We start from the raw sequence: 21,476 nt of genomic DNA on the forward strand, positions 1-21,476 counted from the left end.
ACGACATGAAATAAAAACATGTATACAAGACCATGTTACATCACGCTGGAACAAAGTTTCGTGTATGCATAAATAATTACACAAACTAACTCAGATAAAAACGATACTGACAAAGCTTTACCCTGTCCTTATAGGCGGGAAATGTGTTTCCTGGGCCCAATAGATCTGTTTATGATATTGTTGATCAACCAAAAACATAAATAACAATGTGTTATCCAAGATGAGAACAGAAATGTTAAAGTATAACTCATTATTGAATTCAAATGAGGTATCCAAGCCTTTCACTAGTTAACGGAGCGAAAGTAACCATGACTTTTTGATAGTACAACATACAGCTAAAAAGAAAATGAAACTACAGGGTAAACAATTTCCCGATAAGTGTTATGCCCCTTTGACTACAAACTGACTTCCACAAAATATGTATCTATCATGATCACCGTTACGTCCGCGGTCGCCGAAAATACTTATAAACACATGAAACATAGACTATGTAAGAAACAGACGAGACAACCGTCCGAATAAGCCGTACTTATTGTGTAATTCGACCCTGGATTGTTCGGTACGACTTGATGGCTGCACCCCGCACACTGCGATAATACCAAGGGATACCAAACATGTTCAAATGGACCCCATCTGGTATGAAAATATCCTCGCTACTGTTCTTTAATCCCCTATGTTTGTGGTAATGCATATCCGAATTATCAGCTAACACAGATTTCAATAGCTGGTTCACTTGGCGTACATTGTCATTATAAACTGCGACCGAAATGTTCCTAGTGCTCCGACGAAACAACAGTTGCATGACACAAACATGGCGGACTCCAAACCCAAACACCATCCACTGTACTACCGATAAGATACTTTTCGCTACCTGGCTAAGATCAGAACCACACCTGTCGATATCAACACCTCCGACTTGCAAAAGTACAACATTGGGCTGGTGAGTAGTTAAGACGAAATCACTTGAGATGTTAATGCTTACACTGTCACATTTACCGAGGAAATCGACCACCACCTCTGACTCCCGAAGGTTCAAATTATCCCACCGATTTCTAGCTGCAAAAATCTCGTTTTTCAAGGGTGGTCCGTACACTTATAACTAATTGGCAATCTGAATGATTGTAATACATGTTAACATTGATTATCACTTAAAACATGTAAACACTCAAAAAGCACAGACCTATACAGGAATATTGAAATAACATTTTCAAGCAATGCAAAACATATTTTTATCATGACAGTGAAAATCATCACATCGTTGTAGTAACTTTCAAATCATTACATCCATTTCTGCACTATGTGACGTACTCTTGGACAGTAGCTACTAACGCCTAATTTCACAGATATAGAATAGGTAAAATCCCCAACACAAACAGTCCAACATCAGAAAGTTGTCTGACTGTGCGGTACAACCACACCGCTGAATCCCGCCCTCTGGTTCACCATATCCCCATGTCCTCATGGAAGTATTGATTCCCTGGTCGTTGCTAACAAAAACCCAGTTGTTCGCCTCATTTCTTTTACGTCCGGTGTATATAAGATCATAGTATCCTGAAAATAGGAAATTGAGAAGTTGATGAAAATAAAAATATAAAGAAGCATGTATCAGCTTATGATTATCATTTCGGAAATGTAACCTTTATCTACAAAGAACAATTATAAGGCTTTTCAATTTTCTTATTCTGCATCATTTTTTTATTCACTCTCAACAGTGAGGAATAAAGAACGATGACGATGATAAAATTACCCAACGGCATATGTATATGGAGCACAAAAACTTCAAATGTTGTTGAGTTAAAACAGGTCTATATCAATTGATCATACCATTAACGACATTTTTTTGTCTAAACATCCACCCGGAAAAGTGATCATTATTCTTATATCGTCCTTTCCTAACAGGAAATATTGTGATATAAGTGATACTTACCAACACGACTCGGCAGGTTGCTCATTATGAACTTAGCTTCTGTGTCGGTTTGGATCTCAACAAGATTAGCTCCCATGTCATTGCACTGGGTCTGAATTGAGAAATACTTTAAACAGAATGTACGTGACAAAAATACATGATCTGGTTACGAATGAATATTTTACTCATTCCTTTCTTATGGAGATTCGTAACTTAATTTAAAACACGAATAATGCATTTCTGAATAGTTTAAAATCTGATAATCTTATCCTCAAAAGAACATGAACATTTAGAATTGGGTGATTGGTGACATTTTAAGTGATATTCTTCAATATGAAATAATTTATGAATATAGGCTTATCATACGTTTACATTGGTATATGTTAATGAAATGGAAAACATTAGTAAATAGATATATATAGGATTAAGTATAAACTGACCTCCCACATCGGATGACCAAATAAGGACAAAGTAAGAGATTACATTCAACAGTCACAATAATGTTAGTTCGACTTCATCTGTAATAAGCTAATACAGCAGGAAACCCTGTAGGACAGCATCGAACATTGCATTTGTCGATTTCATGGGATGATGAAATGAATTGCTCTTTAGACAAATTCAATGAACTGTGAATGCTGGATTGTCTCAAGAGCAACTCTTTCCATCACCCCATGAAATCGAAACTAAAAATAGTTAGATAAAATAAAATTGTGATAATTGATTTTGTCGATAAATTTTGGATACAATAAAAATTTCTCTGGCAGCTATGCGGAAGAATAATGTCTGCACTGAGATCTACGATCGTCTGTCGTTTCAGTGGGCGGCAGCCGTATATGAATGGTCAGGGAGTGTGTTTTGTGATCTTTCTCAGTGGCCTAAGTATCCATAGTATCATGAACTTAGTCAAGAAGCAGTTTTGTATTATAATCGCTTAGAGGATTATCTTGGTCTTGGTGGAGATTTTCATTTTCGTGCAATAAAGAAAATTGTGGCAGACGACACGTGTACACTTCACTCAGGTCTCAAGCAGATATCGACACATGCATATATATTCTGTAAACACCGGGGAAATTGTGAACTGAAGTATGAATGTGTCCATACTACAATGGTTAGAGGATTTTTAATATTTTGTAATGGAAATAAGCCTCATTTGTATAACTCACCATTGCTGTTGCCCATTCCGTCATCTGGAAAGATGAGGAGACATAATAACACTTTTCCGGGGACGTTATCCAGTCACTGTCACAGACAACTGGTGGAACAGGAGTCGGCGTCGTGGTTGTTGTACTTGCTTTAAACAGAATGAAAGTCTATATTATTTACACTGTTTTTCATCATACCTGTTGAATTTAAAATCAAAACAGCTTAGCCACTTTTGATTATCTGTCTAGCACTCATTAAACTAAATGTAAATATATTGTTTTCAGTTTCATATAATAAAATGCTTCGAAAACATTACGTAATCTATGAGATCATCAAATACATTTTTGATGATGTTATAATTCAGTCTTTGGAATGTCTCTTTAGATTCATAAAAAACAATAAAGATACAGAGAAATCTGTCAGGTATTAAAGAGTCGAAATTGCTGCAAATGTTCTGTATATAGTATATACTGTATTCTGGGTACAATATTTCCCATTTTGATATATAATTATGCAAAGAAAACAAGATCGAATTTCCTCACTAGTGTTTGTTAAAACCATGGAAAATATCAATCATGATGTCTGACAATAAGACACATTATTCTTTAACATATTTGTAGGATAGATATTTATTCGATCTAAATATTACCCGTAGTTGTATACCAAGTAGATGGCATCATCATTACTTGTGAATGAAATGTGTGACAACATGGATAAGAAATCCTATGGTGACACATTCGCCACATTAGGTAGTGTCTCTATCCTATTGTAAGTGGCACCAGAGCGAATGCCATCATGTAGGTATAAGCAGTTCACCAATCACCATCCCCGATTGTGTTTATATTGTCAGCAGTACGAATGCGAAAAAGTGAAGACTACTAGGAGAGTTCAGTTGTATAAAATGGTAATGAATGCTGTTTACCACAGCGACTAGGAACCACACATCTGGAACCTATTTCTGTCAAAAACATTAAGAACTTAGATTCTAGCCAGATTTGAATTGAGAACACGCCAGGCGTAGGAAAAAGGTCAACTATGTGATTTTTCAAATCTCAGATTCGGATAATAAGAACAGTTAGGTTCAGTTGTTTAACCGCTAAATCGGGGATGCTTATAACCAGGCGTATCACCTCCAAGTTATCAAAACAGTGTTCAATATATACATTATGCATCAAATGACTGTACAGGTACTCTGATGGTGAACGCGAGATGTGTCTTACAGGTAAACTTTGCTGATAGTGACACCTGTTCGACGAATAGTGAGAAAAAAAACAAAACACTGAACACTTTATGGACAGGGATGAGTAATAGTGGTCCGAGATCTCCGAGATTAGATATAACAAGTGTTAAGATCGAGTCCAAACGATCAGTTAAACGAATAGGAGTATTGGGGTTTTACGGTCAGAGCTGTTTAAAGACGCTACTAAATCCACGTCCTTTGACAGATGTTTATCCTAACATATAAACCCACTACAGACGACGGTCTATCACCGTTTATGTGAATAAATTTGTCTCGTTTAGTATCACTTAATACGCTTATCATCATCTTACCGTCGCTGTCCTCTCCTCCTAGTAGTTTACGTAATTCCGCCTGCTCATTTTTCAAAAGTCGTATTCTATTTCCAAACCCAGACAGGATTTTGGAGAACGTCTTAAGCTCGTCAGACACAGATCGCCTAAAATCGTCAATTTCCGTTTGGTTACATTTACACTGATTGTCGGAGTTCGTGGTTCCTTCGATCGCGTCGACTCGCCTTTGTAACTGACATACTTTCTCATTCAAATTGAAGTAAGTGCCATTTAAAAGCCCTACAATCTCGCTTGTTAAACTTCTCTCCTCAAATTTCTCTATGTTGTCGTCATCGTCGTGGTGGTGGTCACAACACGCTTCATCGTACTTTGATATCAGAATCAAAACAGCTAAAAGTAAATACGACTTCATCGTTCTGTACTCCTGCCGTAGAATGATATAATATCTCTCCACGTATGGCTGTAGTAAAAATTGTAGTCACGTGTTTTAACAAATATCATTGGTACCATTGTTAACGGATTCGTACTTTTATATCTGTATACTTGTATGTTCGGTGTCATCATTACACAACATACAAGACAAAAAATAAATAAAAAAGGACACACATACAATATTATTATAATGAATTGTATCACACGATTCGACAAAAAATAAGCTATTACACTCTTGCTTTCCGGTATGTATGTACGCGGAAGTCTAATATGGGTGAGAACCAGAAGGCATGAGGAAACCCACATGGTGGGGCAAGTGTCCCTAGTGAAAGACATGTTACGTTTATCATTAACAACTGGGGAGGATGATGATGATGATGATGATGATGATGATGATGATAATAACACATCGGTGCATGTGTATATGTTTCCAGTCTACCACCATTCCCCGTTTAGTTATATGCAAACGAGATGAGAATATATCAGGCTATGAATGCCTGTTTGTGCGAGCATATGATTACATATTCGGGGTCAAGGCAATCTTGTTAGATATAAATGAAATATTTCCATTCTGTGTTACATTCATCTGTATATCATAACTACGCCTAATTGTAGTATATAAGAATGTATACTATCAATTACAGTGATTCGGTCTAGATTTTTGCTAGGTAAAAAACAAAACAAACAAAAAAATAAATAAAACTGGCCGCCGGTCACTTTCAATTCAATATTCAGTATACTCACATATCCGAAGTTCCTTCACACAAAAAAAGTTACTTTACAAAACCATCAAATTTTAACAGAACAAATTTATTGTCAATCATATGATTTATCAGAATCATTATTATCACCATAACACACAAGATTACCAAGTTTGTCAACTTCATCTGCTACAGTAGACGTCGATCGGACAGGCCAAAATTACAAATGTAGAATCCGTTTCAAACAAACTGTCGCTTCTGACCTGATCAAATTTCATTGATGTGCCCTCAAAACTTATATAGATCCCTGCATTTTTTATATTTACTTTTAATTTGATCATAGAAATTGCTCTAAACTCCCTGGATATTTCCTGTCTTACCAGATTAAGGAAACATTTTTTTCTTATTTTTCGTACAGATGAGTCTAAACCTAGAAGTTTTTAACTTTCATTGTCAATTTAACACCAATCATGACCATTCCGTGTATTTAAGTTATGTAAGTATTTGGTGCTCGCGCATGCGCTTCAAGCACAAAGTCAGAACTGGAAAAGGTCACACATGAAAATACCATACTGGCGGGACAGCATCATTGAAGGCATGGTGTACACTTCTAACCAAATGTTGGGATTATTAGTTAAAGCTGACGAATGTTTCTGATATAGTAAATATACAAATCTTAAAATCAATGCTAGACAATGTTAGTTAATTGATTTTCCATACAGAAAACACCGATGATTTGTAACATTAAAGAAATGAGCCCTATACAAAAATGTACATAGAAACCATGACTATTTTTAACTTTCTTTACATTTAAGTACCAATGGTGACGGTGATTTTTCCATTAAAAGCTATACAGCCTGGCAGAGAGATGCATGTGTTTAGTCACAACTGGAAAAGGCATTTTCACACAGAACACATGTTAAGGTTTGACTTACTTACAACTTGACGCCGAATCGCAAAATGTTTCATGTTTTCAAGCAGATTCTTATTCATTATATCAATGTATGAAGATGCATTTAAAAGCTATTTGGTTATAAAATCTCGTTTTGATTCTTAGTCAATTGTATCTATCACATAATTATTCTGTTATGGAAGTAATTTTTGAAAAACATGTGAACAATTCAGAAACAAACAAATAGAAAACGTGAAAATGTTTTGATTTTTAAAATTATTATCATCCATTTATTTACAAAGATTTTTACTTAAAATATTCATCTTCAAGACATGCAAAATTTTCACACCATTCACACCATTATAATTCCTACATGCATCATCATCATCATCATCATCATCATCATCATCATCATCTACAATGATGCAAATATACTAAACAAAAAAAAAGAAAGGTAACACTACTTTATTCTGTGATTAATTAATTAACCCCTTCATAAAACCTTACCAATCATGTACGAATAAAGTAATTGATCAATTCTGATGAAACTGCAGTCATGGTTCATTATAAAACTTTGCGTTCAGTTGATTTTATTCGACTGTAAAGGACGTTGGGGTCAATTTCAAAGGTAACACCATTAGTAACGGGTATGCCCACCGTTTGCGAAGTAAACAGCATTGCAGCGTCGTCGCATGGAACTCAAAAACCGGCGGATAATTCGAGGAGAGATGTTGTTCCATTCAGCGATCAAGGCTTGGGCCAGTTCCTGCAAGTATGACGGCTGATTTTGACGTTCTCTCACGCGTCGCCCAAGAACGTCCCAGATATGCACAATCGGTGACAAATCAGGTGATTTAGATGGCCAATCTTACACCTGTACGTTATTCCGCTGCAAGAAAGTTCTGCTGACGCGACTTGTGTGCGCTGATGCGTTATCCTGTTGAAAAATGGCGCCAACGCCGTGGCGTTTTAAGAATTGCAGAACCACTGGTCTTAAAATTTCGTCCCGATATCGAATGCCGGTTGAATTACCATTTAACACAACAAGCCTGGTACAAGTCCCCCCGCAAATACCACCCCAAACCATTACACTTCCGCCCCGGTCCCGTTCTGCGAGGCAGCAGTTCGCAAAACTCTCCCCTCGTCGCCTCCACACTCTGCGCCTTCCGTCACCGTGTTGCAGACAAAACATGGACTCATCTGAAAACAGAACATTGTTATATTGCGGTAAGGCCCAACGACGGTGAACACGGGTCCAGTTACGCCGATTATTACGGTGACGTCGCAACAAATTGGGTCCAGTGTAGGGACGCCGCGCTTTCAATTGGTAGGCTCTCAACCTGTTGCGGACTGTTTGGGGAGACAAACAATGTCCTTGCAGTCTCTACTGCGGTTACGAATCGATTGCGCAAGTGTATCAATCGTATACGACGGTCATCTCTGGCGGTCGTTTTACGGGGTCGGCCGCTTCGGGAAGATCGGATGTTGACCCAGTTTGGTTTAAACGACTTACCAACTGGCAAATTGTCTTAACACTGCAACCAAAATGCTGTGCAGCTCGACGGCGAGACTCCCCAGCCTGGATCATGCCTACAACCCTTTCTCTCTGTACTTGTGACAGCCGGGGCATAATGACAAAGTTGATAGATAGCAAGATTCGGTGATTTCTAACAGTTGTCAGTTTGAATGTTTATGAAATTCAAGCGAAGATACAAGTTAGTCGCAGAAAACCTCTTGCAGCGCTTTCGCTAATACAGACTTTCACGCTTGAATGATTTTGGTAACCCCCTTAGATTTTGTAATGTAAAACATTACCATTTTCTAACATTGCACAAACGTCATTTTGTTTTCACTCATTTACAGGTATTTTCCAAGGAAACATGTTAACTTTTCTTTTTTTGTTGAGTATATATAAATATGCAATGTTTATTCACACACATACCCCTAAACACACGTCCTCACTTCTACATATGATCACAACCTATACCACACATATTTACATATACCCTACATTAACTAAACATAGGCATGCAACACACTGACATATATGTAGTAAAGAAAACGGATAGCTAAAAGCTGAACAAAAATAAGAAAAAAGACCTATTTTTTGAGAGAGGAAGAGAGGACGAGGTCAAACAGCTATATTTGAGTTATAACTAGTGTGTGATCTTTGGAGTTAAACATGTTTTCTGGTACTCTCGTAAATAAATGTCAAAGTGAATTAGCATCTACAATGCTGACTTACCTTGTCTACTTCTGCTGCTGTCATTACTACAAATTATGCATTACAATGTAATATACTAACATAGGCAAGATCACGTTCAACTAGTTTCAACAATTGTTTTCCGTTCTGAAGTTATATTTTTAAGATATTGTTCACTTTTACCATAAACAATATATCTCTGGGCCCTGTAGTAATCTTGAATCAAATTAACAATAACTGTAACATTGAGTGACTTGTGTACACATCTGGTTTTACTCTGCTTTATAAACGGAAAACCTTCAATATCAATTCTAATATAAATTCCATGGTTTTCTTATTTATTGAAAATGGGATAGTGAGAGCTTCCAATAGATTTTCCAAATTCATCAAAACGTTCTGATTTCAGTCGAACATCAATGTTTGGATCCATTGTTAAGATTTCTTGAGCTAAAATTTGCCAAGGTGTAACTTCATTTTAAAGTAATCTCTTTAAGCATTTCAATTTTAAATATTTGATAAAAGAAAGGATATGTGACATTTTAAGGCCTCAATTTTCACGCAAACCAATCAAGTTGACCCTTTTAACTTTTTCCACTTGGTAATTTCAAATAAACTTGTACAGTATGCTATTTAGTAAGCAACATTCTACTCCAGAACGTGGTCAGAGCTTTAAGTTAAAATAACCTTTCATCAAAATTCAATAATTTAGTTTTTTTGTAAAGATCTACACGAAAGTAAATCCCAGAGTAAATTTCTCAACACACCCCTCCTTTCTCCGTGTAGATATTACTTCCCTACTTTCTCATTGTAACTTTGGAATGACTTTGGATAAAAATGCCCATTTTGTGAATTTAAAAAAATAAGTGTCAGCAGAGTCTATTATATCTAAATATATATAAACTGTGTCTATCATATCTAAATATATGTAAACTGTCTATTAAATCTAAATAAGCAAATTGTGTCTATCATATCTAAATATATGTAAACATAGCCTAGCGTCGTTTAGTATATTAATACATTGTCGAGATTTAATACATGTAAACATACCCTGTCGTGGTTCAGTATATGTAAACGGGACCAGACGTGGTTCATTTTGTAAATACATCGTTTGTCGAGATTTAATATATGTACACAGAGCCTGACGTGGTTCAATAAAAGTAAACATAGCCTGTCGTGGTTCAGTATATGTAAATAGAGCTGGTGTGGTTCAATATATGAACACCGACCCTGTCGTGGTTCAGTATATGTAAATAGAGCGTGTCGTGGCCTAATATATCTCAACAGAGTCTATCATATCTAAATATATGTAAACAGAGTCTATCATATCTAGATATATGCAAAATGTGTCTATTATAACTAAATATATCTCAACAGAGTCTAATAAATCTAAATATATGTAAATTGAGTCTATCATATCTTAATATATCTCAGCATATTCTACCATATCTGAAGATATGTGAACTGAGTCTATCATATCCAAATATATGTAAACTTAGGCTATCGTGGTTCAATATATCTCAACATAATTTAACATATCTATATATATTTCTGTCCTGATTCAACACTGTCGTAGTTCTACATATGTAAACAGAGCCTGACGTTATTCAATATATAAACACAGACCCTGTCATGGTTCGTCATATGTAAACAGAGTCAGACATTATTCTATATACGAACACACACCCTATCGTGGTTCATCATATGTAAACAATGCCTGACGTTATTCAATATATGAACACATACCCTGTCGACGAAGTCTTGGGATAGTTCAAAACCGTATATTTGTATTTATCTCTCAAGCCCTATGGGACCAAGATCCAACATTCATACCAAATTTGTTTCCTTCTTGGAAGCATATTACTGGCCAATTGCGGTCAAAATCTGCTCGTTGTGGTATAAAAATCCTTCACACCAGGTGATATAGATGTATAGGTTATTCTCTCCTTACGATCACTTTGGACTTTCCTCAGTCGCCCAATACACTTTTCGCTTCACTGCCATGTCCTAGAGATAGCCTTTCCTTCATCGTTTGTCTCTAGTGTATCTAATCTGTATCAAAACGTGTTATTCACTTGTGTTTCTTTGAATTACCTTTATCTGCATACCCAGTACAAAGATGTACCTATTTTTTATATTAAGGTCATGTTAAAATCACAAAATTTTGAACAATGGAAACAATCTGTATATTCTAGTCAAAGATCATACGGCAGTTATTTCGAAGGAGTCATTGATTGCTATTAATTTGTTTTCTTCCACGCAACTGTAAACTTTAGCAAAATCAAAAGCTGCACACTCACCTTATCCTCCTCTCCCTCAATGCCAATGGGTAATGGATTATCAACAATACTTAAAAACACAATTATCCTTTCATTAAAAATTTTATTCATAATTTCGGTAATGAACGAAGTTTTCGGTGCGTTGTGCGTTACCACAAATGTACATATAATCAATATACCGACTAATTTATCAATTTAAACAACGAAGTGCATATTTGATGTGGTAAGCTACCCATTTCTTCATCAACATGCAATAGCGTAATCAGCAAATCAATACATCTCTTGACAGTTGCAACACTTTATCAGGCTATTTTGATTAGAAGACGAGACAGACTCACACAAAAGAGAACTAAAAGAAGACCCTAGAAGAAAACTCACAAAAACAAATGTGACATTTCTTCAATAGTCAACAGAACTGCTAGTCTTCTTTAGTCACGAATAAAACATGTTTAAACATACACATTCGAATATTGTCTCTAAACAACAGCCGTCGAAATCAAGTGGTTTAACATCAGTCAAACGAAAATAATCCAAAGTATAAGAGTAATAGATGAATCAAGATCTGACGAAACCAGCCAAAAACTGGAACTGAAAAGTATTGCGTTGAAAAACTAGCAGTGGAACTATATAAAAAGAAAATGACAACGCTGTTTAAAACGACAAACATATATCTTATTATGGCATAAACACAGATATCATCATACGGAAACACAACTGGCGAGAGCTTATGACACTTAGAAAATGCTTCAATCCATTATGAACCAAATTGGAAAATTATAAAAAAAAAAATAAATAAATAACCATGATATACAGAATTACTATAGGAAATATTCATTGTGGAATGTCAGTGATATCAGAATTGGGATTTAAAAAATTGAGGAAGACTTAATTTTATGGTACACAGGATTAACTAGTTCTAGATATAATTTTATTAAAATATTCAATGGTATAAACAAGAACATAATTAGCAATGGAAAATAAAATTGATCGCAAGTTTTATACTCAATAAGAATTAAAATCTTCAATACAATGAAACGATAATGAAACGTTTTCTTTCATGTACACTAGACAATCATGCATCTTAAACGAAACATGTTCAATGGAAATGTTATGTTTCTTTATCAATTAACTTACATATAAACCATCATCAGAATGCTTATGTCCAGTACTGAGTTGGTTATTGTATGATATAGAAATACAAACAACGCATTCAAACATAAAAAAATACATGAAATATGCATCTCGTACACAAAATGTATTATCTCGGTCACACTCACGTGCACACTGTCTTACAAAAATGCCTCTGTCTCGATCTACAAAATGTCATGCGTACACAAAATGTATTATCTCGGTCATACTCACGTGCACACTGTCTTACATAATGCCTCGATCTCGGTCTACAAACTGCCTTGCGTACACAAAAATGTATTTATCGCGGTCTACAAACTGTCCTGCGTATATAATTTTTCTATTGCGGTCTATAAACGGTCCTCCGTACACAAACATTTGTTTATCGGTCTACAAACTGTCCTGCGTACACAAAAATGTATTTATCGCAGTCAACAATCTGTCCTGCGTATACAAAAATATATTTTTCGCCGTCTACAAACTGTTCTGCGTACAGAAAAACGTATTTATCTCGGTCTACAAACTGTCCTCCAATGTTTTCCATTGAAACGTGCAAATGGAAATACGACGGGCTTCAACGCCACTGAAGATTCGTTGAACTAAAGGACACACGTGTTTAAGTACTGATGCCTTATATTCAGAAAACATATGGACCAGATAACATATTATACATGTACATAATGTATCCAATCAACCTATCATTGCTATATCTTTTTCTGCTACGTTTTTGTCAGAGAATTATCTTCTGATGAATTGCAAGTACTCCTGGAAAATAACTTCAACATCGACAAAACCAATGCACTGCAATATATGTTCTTTCCCGTTCAATTCTTGGCCAACAAAAATCGTACAAATCTTTCTCATCTAATATTTAGGTTAACATGGCGTGGAAAGTGAATTTCGAAGTTGAAAATTGAAAACCGAGTAGAAAGAAACAAAACATAGTGAAGAAAGCCGTTCCTAAAGTAGATGACAAACATATTTATCAGAAAAAGTATATGTTTTAAAATTATACAATGAAACGTTATAGTTTATGTATGGTACAATTTATACACAATGTTGGTAACTGTTTTTCATCAAGCAAAGGTATCACCATATTTGGTACTCAAAATGTCTTCAATGTCCATCAAAACATTATCATGAAAAGCAGATTGATCATTTTTCATTCAGCAATGCATTTATGTTATTTTGTTTTGCCGTTTCCAACATCCCTTTAAGCATCCAATTTTAAATCATCGTGTAAATCAAAGTGATTCTTAAGCACATGGCGTGTGTATTACAAACACGGCATGAATATAATGTAGAATAAGTTATATTCAATATGGAAAAATCGAGGTATGGGTTGATATCAAGGGTCCATGTTCCTCCCCATGCTGCTTTTAACAATAACATCATTCCGACCAATCTATATATTTCCCCAGCTGCCTTTTACGTTTCTATGGTATTGACTACGACGTGTCATAGAAGGACAAATCTGCTGTATAAACTGTTCATATAAATTTGTATTGAAAGTTGCAATTTAGTTGTGAGTCTATGTACAATCTTGCAACACAGTTATAATAGAGAAATACCTTTGTAATTACAAGGGATATTGAAAAGCGGATGCAGCCATGTTTTTAAAAATATTTAATATAAACAAAACAGCTGCGATTAAGAGTATATTGCTTAATTATATATACGTGGATACCATTCTCAATCTTATCTCCTCGGTATTCATATGTTTACTAAAATCATCACAGAACCACCAATACAATTTCTAACACGGAGTTCAGTTTCTTCGTCATTTCGTTAAGATGATGGCACAACAGTAAACCTGCTATTTTTGTCTTGTTCATGACTTATATTCGGTGTGATGAAATTTACAGTTGGACAAAATTCCTTTGTCGTATTTGGAGACGATGACCCTGGAGATGATGATGTTGGAGAGGTAGACCGCGGCGATGTTGACATGGGTGGCGTTGATCTTGGAGAGCGAATATTTCCATTATTTTCTTTGTTTCTAACTCTGACAGATCTTGCTCGATTCCATCTCTGTTTATGTGGTATTGCCGCCATGCTACTAGGTTGAACTACATACCTGAAAAAAATTAATATACAAATATTTACAATTCTAATGATCTGTTTTCGATTTGTACAATTTATTATTAACAACGTACCAAATAAAGTTGGTATACTACTCATAGTTTTTGAAAAATTGATTTTGTTACTTCTTACCATCAAGGTGGACGTCATCGACGACACATGTCGAAAAAAGTACTTTTCGTTTATTGGGCGATGGAAAATATATATCTGTACTCGTTTCAGGATTCTGATACCTTGCATACATACATGCTTAACTGGCGCCATCTAAAATGATGAATATTATTATACATTTGTATATCCTACTTACACGATATCTCCTACCCTCAATTTTCTCTTTGGTGTTGGGTTAAGTATAACGTATGAAATTTCATCATCTTTTGTATCCTCTTCGGCTGAAATATATCATTTTGATATTCATCAAAAACATAGTATAATCATTGAGAAAATCCTACACTTACATGATCACATATGATAAAATATTTTGTTCAGGATTTTCTGCGATCTTTGTGTTCAAGCAAAATGTTTGTGTATATTTTGGTAGTCGCTACTGTTTTTGAGCAGTAACCAGGCAGAATTAGTTTAACTAACCATTTTGTTCACTATATACAATGTCTAATCGCACATCACCCGTCCGAATTCAGTTTTTGCCCTAAAAAGTAACTTTCATTTTAAAACATTAACATATCGTTATTTGAATGTTGTGTATATTGAGCAATGCATGTTGTAACAACACATTCCTCATTTTTAAGAAGAGATTTCAAATAACATTGGCATTTTTCATTCCTCCATACAGAGGTTCAAAGGCTATCATTTACTCACGATGGTAACCAACGTGCAATCAACATATCGACATTTTCGATATTTTTCTTATAATAAAAACTAATCCTAAACTTGTTTTCTGTCACTGTCTATAGTTTTACTTCAACTTTAAAAATCTGTGGGTTTTTTTTTTTTGCATTTGAAGAGGCGGCCATCTCGAAATCTGGTGACCATCTTAGATTTTCAGCTGGATAACTTACTTTTCTTAAAAAGTACATCCTGAACATCATTTGTGCCAAATTTGGTGCTTGTATCATAAAATGAAAGATTCTTATGGAATATTGTCTTAAGCTGCCCCACTAATATGCCTAGCAACAACGGTCTATTGTGTTCTGTATGAAGTTAAGTGACCGAAGTGAAGAGCGGACTCACTAGCCCATATTTTTATCCCTAAAGCTTACATGACGTGATGGATAATCCGAATTGACCAAGGCTGTCAAATTATTTCCAATTTTAAATTCAATTCCATACAATCTGGAACCAACAGGGTTTAATACAAATATAAGGTCTGCGTTTTGGCCATACTTGTTGGCTTGGTTCAAGCTATCAATGCAAACAAAAAAAATACAATATCACATTAACATCTATCAGCATACTCTGCTTTGGTTAATTGCAATTTACTTCGCATGGTACATTAAACAATGAAAGCTTCATCATCGGGTACTACGTTGTTCGCTAACTTTTTAACCTCTCACTACATTGTACCAACATACACATAAATCTGTTACATAACAATACTGTTAGTCTGTAACATCTAATACACATAGTCAACTATAGTTTAAACACTTTATATCTATAAATGATAAACAATTACATACTAAATTAATTACACTTATTATAATGAACCAATATATGCTATATATATTATCTCCCTTTAAAGGCCTGACAACCTGCATAGGGTTACAGTGGACACCCTTGAAATACCATATTTAAGTACAACAGTTTGAATACAACCATTAAACGTGAATAGTTTCTTGGCGCTTTTATGTAAACTTGTGCATAGTGACCTAGTTAATCAATCCCTCCAAACAATGCACATTTAAATATGGTTCTGAATATTCAAGTTTCCTTTCATCGAAATTAAAAGATTTAGGAGAGCTGTCCAGACAATACAAATACACATAAACAGGGGGATGCCTCTATACCCATCAATATTGCTGCATGGTATTTAGGGGATAGTATGCTTATTTTGATGCATGTACTGGAGCTTGGATCCTGAAATTAAGTTTTTACATGAGATGAAGTCTACTGATAAAATTTTCATTTTCCACTTTCCGGTATATGTATAAAACAGGCGTACTATCCCCAGTCGGAATTAATTAATCTAAAGACAATGTAATCATTGATCGTAATATCAACAAAAGCCAACGAAACGGTCCCTCACATGTTCAAATCGCTCCCTTCAATTACTGATGACATAGAAATTCCACCCACAAACAAGTCAAATTAGTCAATGAACTTGGATCAGGAGATGTAGATCGAGGCATTTGAAAAGACACGAGATGTTTCTCTGCGTGGATTATTCGTATTTATCGTTGTTAAAATTGATTCCTAATGTAAATATTCGATATTCGTCATGTCTATAACTGAATGACAAAAACGAGGAATGTTTCGAAAAGTGTCGAGATACTTTTTTCCGAAGATGTCAGCAAGTTTCTTTTGAATGGATATTGAGATATAAGTATCATTCTGTATAGAATTATCCAGTAAAGGTAAGAGACAATATGACGTATGATTGATTGGGATATTACAATATCCTCGGATTCCTTGTATAGAGAATATTCCTGTACCAGCCGTATTAATCGTTATTCTAGCACTACCGAAAACCTAATTTGAAGCAGAGAAGAATTGGAAGACGCTATCATCATCGTACTCTCATTTCCAAGACATAATGGAACATGTTGTTATCGTGATTTCTCCAGTGTTGAGGTCGATCATCTGCCTCAACAGGAAAGATGATCGCCATATTTAGGCTAGTATCAGGACAACAACATGACCATTCCTGAGTATATTTGAGATTAGTAATTGAATAGTCCAACGAATAGGTGCGCTGCATAAAAAATTGTAACTAAAAAATATTCCTTTTCTTTGTACGATTAGAAGCTAGATGTGTTTGATGTCTGTGGGAGTCTATTGATGTATTCCTTTTTCTCTTTGATAACGTGACATTAATTACTTGAACTAACTAAGGTTTGCATGGCGAGTGGCGCCGAAGCAGAATACTCTTACTCTTCCGAAACGCCTGGTTTTATTCTCATTGTACGACAAATTTTGCCGTGTATGAACAAAAAGGGGCACATTTAGTTCCCATAGGTATGCCAAAGGCTTGTTGGAAGATCTAACAATCGACGAAGATGTTGTCAATCAGAACCTCGACCAAGTAAATTCAACACAATCATTATCCAAACTCAAATTAAAATAAACTAAGGCAAACTATTATAGATTTACACGGAGACTCCTGCAAAAGTACAAGTATTCCAAACCAAAATTGCATATAATTTTCCGACTCTCGTCAACTCATTCACGAAAATTGCAGCGGCCTGAACATCGTTTGCATTCTTTGCATGAATACTTAACGAGTAAAAGTTCAGGGAGCAACATCAACATACACATCGCCTTAAACTAAGACCTAATACTACTGCACTGCCTTTAATGAAGAATAAGTTATCTTTTTCGTACAACTCAATCCAAAGGTTCTTGTATTAAATAAATGATGTTGTTAACATCAATTACCACGAAGCGAACTCGTTTTATAATCGATCATTATACAGTACTAGTACATCAAATGAAATACCGTAATCATCAGCATCCATTCCAAGACTTTGTAACCGATTCCTAACGAGATCGCTCATATCGCTGTTCTGCATGTGATTGCCCATGAAAGGCCCCTTCGGAAGAGATGGGCGGTTGTGTGCTTCCATAAGTCCATTCTTTTTACCATCTTCATTGTTATTGACTGTTCTCTGATTATAACAATAAATCTATGTGAGACAGGTCTACCACGAAACTTTGATAAGGCTGATGAGAATCAGAATGTGGATATCATTTTACAGAAGGTTATTGTTATTGCTATGTTATATAGGTCACATGTATATGTTATATAGGTCACATGCATATGTTATATAGGTACATGTATATGTTATATAGGGTACATGTATATGTTATATAGGTCACATGTATATGTTATATAGGTACATGTATATGTTATATAGGTCACATGTATACGTTATCAAGGTCACATTGTTATATAGGTCACATGTATATGTTATAAAGGTCACATTGTTATATAGGTCACATGTATACGTTATAAAGGTCACATTGTTATATAGGTCACATGTATACGTTATAAAGGTAATGTGTATATGCTATATCAGTGACTTGTTATATATGTTATATTAGCTGGTTTCACGTTAAAATTGATTAAGTGAATTGTGTTATGACATTGACGCAAGAATTCCCAGGTTATCTATCCCTGTTTTTTCATTAATTATTGCCTTCGTGTCTTCGGTTTGGTATCGCTACAAAACTTCGGCAATTTATTTTATACAATATAGTAAACACATCGAACAAACCGGACCTATTTAACAATGAAAGAGATGTCTTACGTCTTCGGCTGTATCCAATAAAGATCTCTCGGTTCTGTAAATAGCAATAGGCACTTCACCCGTTGTGGTAGCCATCCCTTGGTATAGTTCTTCAAATGTCCGGTAACGCACAAGAGTCATATTTTTAACACGAATCTATAAAACAAATACACCAATATTTCGTTTAAAACAGGTCGGAAAACTAGATTTCCTTTTTCCTTTAAAATTAGAAAGACAGTTTTATGCACGAGTACCCTTTCATATTCTCAATCCATTCTTCCGTCCATTAATATCATTTCCATCATACAATTGTCACCAAGTTTGAACTATTTCCATATTAAATAAACAACCAATATTATGTAATTTCCTCCCCCCTCCCCTCACACACACTCACACACACACACCTCATGGTCCAAAGTGCGAGATGCGACACCCTGATTCTACCATTCTTGGTTATTGAAAAGATTTTTGAAATTCTGATAAAAGTTTACGACGCATGACGCCGGACAAAAGGCGATGGAAATAGGTCATATCGAGACTTCCTTCCAGGTTACCTAATACCAACAAAACCGACAGCATTGTAAGTTCTAGCCTTGAAAGCAGGTCACTGGGATTCGAAAAAAATATCTTAACAGCAAAACATCTTTTCACGTTTTTATGTGGAAATAAAAATATACTCTTCATAAGTGACTGTACTATTGGCATACATTACTTACACTTGATAGGTGACCAGAATTTTCCTCAGCATCTATCCCAAGTAATAGCCGTACAAAGGTGATGAGGTAGCCTTTAACGAACGTCTGCAAGACAAACAAAATCTTACAATCCGATTTTCAAATGGCACTATTCCCTTTTTACATACTATCGGTTTACAGTGTTCCTTATAGAAATTCTGCCCTCATTTCATCGATTTTGAAACAAAACGCCAATTGGACAATAGTTATTTGACGACAAACCTGATATAGAAGACTGTCCAGCATACTGGCGCTAAAGACCTGTCCTGCAGCAAACGGAAGTCGGAATATGTGAGATAAAGTCGAACTCATCCTTTCCTTTAGTTTCTGAAAATATGTTGATACAGAGTTTAACATTTTTTTCCCAATTAGTTGTTCATATACTGCACGTGTTCAAACTCAAAATTAGCAACCCTTCCTCTGAAAATGATGCTTTATTGCTATAGTATAGCACGACTCAATTAATCCATTTGGTGTTAAATCAATAATTTACCATTAAAAAGCAGGAACTTACAATATACAATACATCGTCTTTCTATCTAAAAGTTGACAGCTCAATATTCACCATGGCTAATATTAGACACTGACAAAAGCACAATATCTGTTAGATTCTAAAACAAAGCAAGGAATTATTAAATTGCATATCTTACCCTTTCCAGTTTAGACACCTGACGCGTATACTCATTGTTTGCCTGGAATTGCATGAACCGGATATTGGACGCCTGACTAAGTTCGGTTATGATGTTGGTGTTTGGGAAAAGTCTACAAAATGATAGGAGCAATCACCAATTAATAGACATAGGAGACGTCAAAATAACCACGTCGACAATTTAGGTAAGAATATAATAAGTGACACAACTCACTTAAGAATGGTTTGTACTGCAACCACGGATTCTGAGTCCACCATCGTTTTCTCCATTTCTTTTGATTTAGACTCGTGGTTGACGATAACTAGATGACTAACTTTGTGGATTCCGGCTAAGATCAGATCATCTATACTGTGAAAATGAAATCAGACGAAAAAATGGACAATGAATTTATTTCATATCTTAAGGCAATACTCATCAACTACTTGTGTAGAAGGAATGGTTTCATGAAGTTGTCGCTAGTTAGTAATTAGAGGATTGTTGTCATGACAAAAGAAATCTTACAAATTGATTTTCTCGTGATTATTTGAATCTTGTCATTTTGACCAATCAGAATAACATTTTCTCTTCACTGCATTCAAATTTGTCGATTTTCTCTTCCGGGTAAAATGAAATGAGAATGCTTTTCAACTATCTACAACAGTTAATGATACATCGGAATATATAGCAACAAACAAAACAATAGAAATCTTCTCCTTTATACATTAACTTATTCGTCATTGTAGGCGAATACTCATTTGACACAGTCTGTTAGATTATACCAACATTTTAGATTTTTCCTAAATTACTTGTGGCAGGATCGATTAAACTCACTCTGTATATATTGATGACATCGATAATTGTTTTGTTGCTTTCAAACTTGAAAAAACTAAATTAGAAACACAAACCTTGTAATTTTCCCTTGAATCCAGTAAACTAAAGGAAAATGTCCTATTGTTTCTAAAAATAAGTTCGTCGGTCTGTATATAAAAGAAACAAACTTCAGATTAATACTCTGAAAATTGAATGTCACTTTCCCTTCTATATTCCATGCATTTTCTTCGCTACGTAACAATGTTGATAAGGTTTCTTCAAACACACAATTTAACGCAAGCAAGAATTAGATTTACATTCAAATAAACTTATTCTGTGTTTGTTTACAGTAAAAATATCATGATCGATCGACAAAACGTATAGGAATAATGGTTGTCTGGAAGCAACGCTCTAGAAATTCTACACATATGATGTGTATTGACTAAACAAACGAAATTCAGAGCATACCGAGCGATCACGGTTCGTAGCGGTCGCAGGTTTTGATTTAATAAGACATTGAATTGCAATGATCTCGATAAAAATAAATTATGAACTATCACAATCTAGTGATATAGTTAAAAACAAATATTGCCACAAATTTGAGTTG

At 35.1% G+C, this 21,476-nt stretch overlaps 2 protein-coding genes across 3 annotated transcripts in view; both read right to left on the bottom strand.

The window, feature by feature from the left end:
* Nucleotides 1-1,178: 1,178 nt before the first annotated feature.
* LOC132565148 (C-type lectin domain family 7 member A-like) lies at nucleotides 1,179-4,991 on the bottom strand. Its single transcript, XM_060229760.1, has 4 exons — nucleotides 4,601-4,991; nucleotides 3,070-3,197; nucleotides 1,928-2,018; nucleotides 1,179-1,551 (listed from the first exon to the last, which is right to left on the bottom strand). The coding sequence occupies exons 1-4, from the start codon at nucleotides 4,989-4,991 to the stop codon at nucleotides 1,325-1,327; spliced, it is 837 nt and encodes a 278-aa protein (XP_060085743.1). The 3' UTR covers nucleotides 1,179-1,324.
* A 6,175-nt stretch (nucleotides 4,992-11,166) lies between these two features.
* The window catches only part of LOC132565137 (potassium channel subfamily T member 2-like), a 61,495-nt gene continuing 51,185 nt past the window's right edge, over nucleotides 11,167-21,476 (bottom strand). For both annotated transcript variants that reach the window (XM_060229749.1, XM_060229748.1), the window contains 9 exons: nucleotides 20,965-21,036; nucleotides 20,294-20,428; nucleotides 20,081-20,192; nucleotides 19,653-19,757; nucleotides 19,413-19,496; nucleotides 18,718-18,852; nucleotides 17,907-18,075; nucleotides 14,601-14,685; nucleotides 11,167-14,288 (listed from right to left, as the gene is read on the bottom strand). In XM_060229749.1, coding sequence (XP_060085732.1) covers nucleotides 14,000-14,288; nucleotides 14,601-14,685; nucleotides 17,907-18,075; nucleotides 18,718-18,852; nucleotides 19,413-19,496; nucleotides 19,653-19,757; nucleotides 20,081-20,192; nucleotides 20,294-20,428; nucleotides 20,965-21,036 — 1,186 coding nt within the window. In that variant the 3' untranslated portion in view covers nucleotides 11,167-13,999. The remainder of the gene's footprint in view (nucleotides 14,289-14,600; nucleotides 14,686-17,906; nucleotides 18,076-18,717; nucleotides 18,853-19,412; nucleotides 19,497-19,652; nucleotides 19,758-20,080; nucleotides 20,193-20,293; nucleotides 20,429-20,964; nucleotides 21,037-21,476) is intronic.

Source organism: Ylistrum balloti, unplaced genomic scaffold (assembly GCF_031769215.1).
Source record: "Ylistrum balloti isolate Yb309-2 unplaced genomic scaffold, AGI_CSIRO_Ybal_v1 Utg369696, whole genome shotgun sequence".
Taxonomy (NCBI): Eukaryota; Metazoa; Mollusca; class Bivalvia; order Pectinida; family Pectinidae; genus Ylistrum; species Ylistrum balloti.

What these genes read in the sequence shown, in the direction of transcription:
- LOC132565148 (XM_060229760.1), bottom strand. Translation starts at nt 4,991, where the DNA reads ATGAAGTCGTATTTACTTTTAGCTGTTTTGATTCTGATATCAAAGTAC. An exon ending in AGGAGGAGAGGACAGCGACG is followed by an intron (nt 3,198 to 4,600) that starts GTAAGATGATGA and finishes TTCTGTTTAAAG; the next exon opens with CAAGTACAACAACCACGACG. An exon ending in CGGAATGGGCAACAGCAATG is followed by an intron (nt 2,019 to 3,069) that starts GTGAGTTATACA and finishes TTCTCAATTCAG; the next exon opens with ACCCAGTGCAATGACATGGG.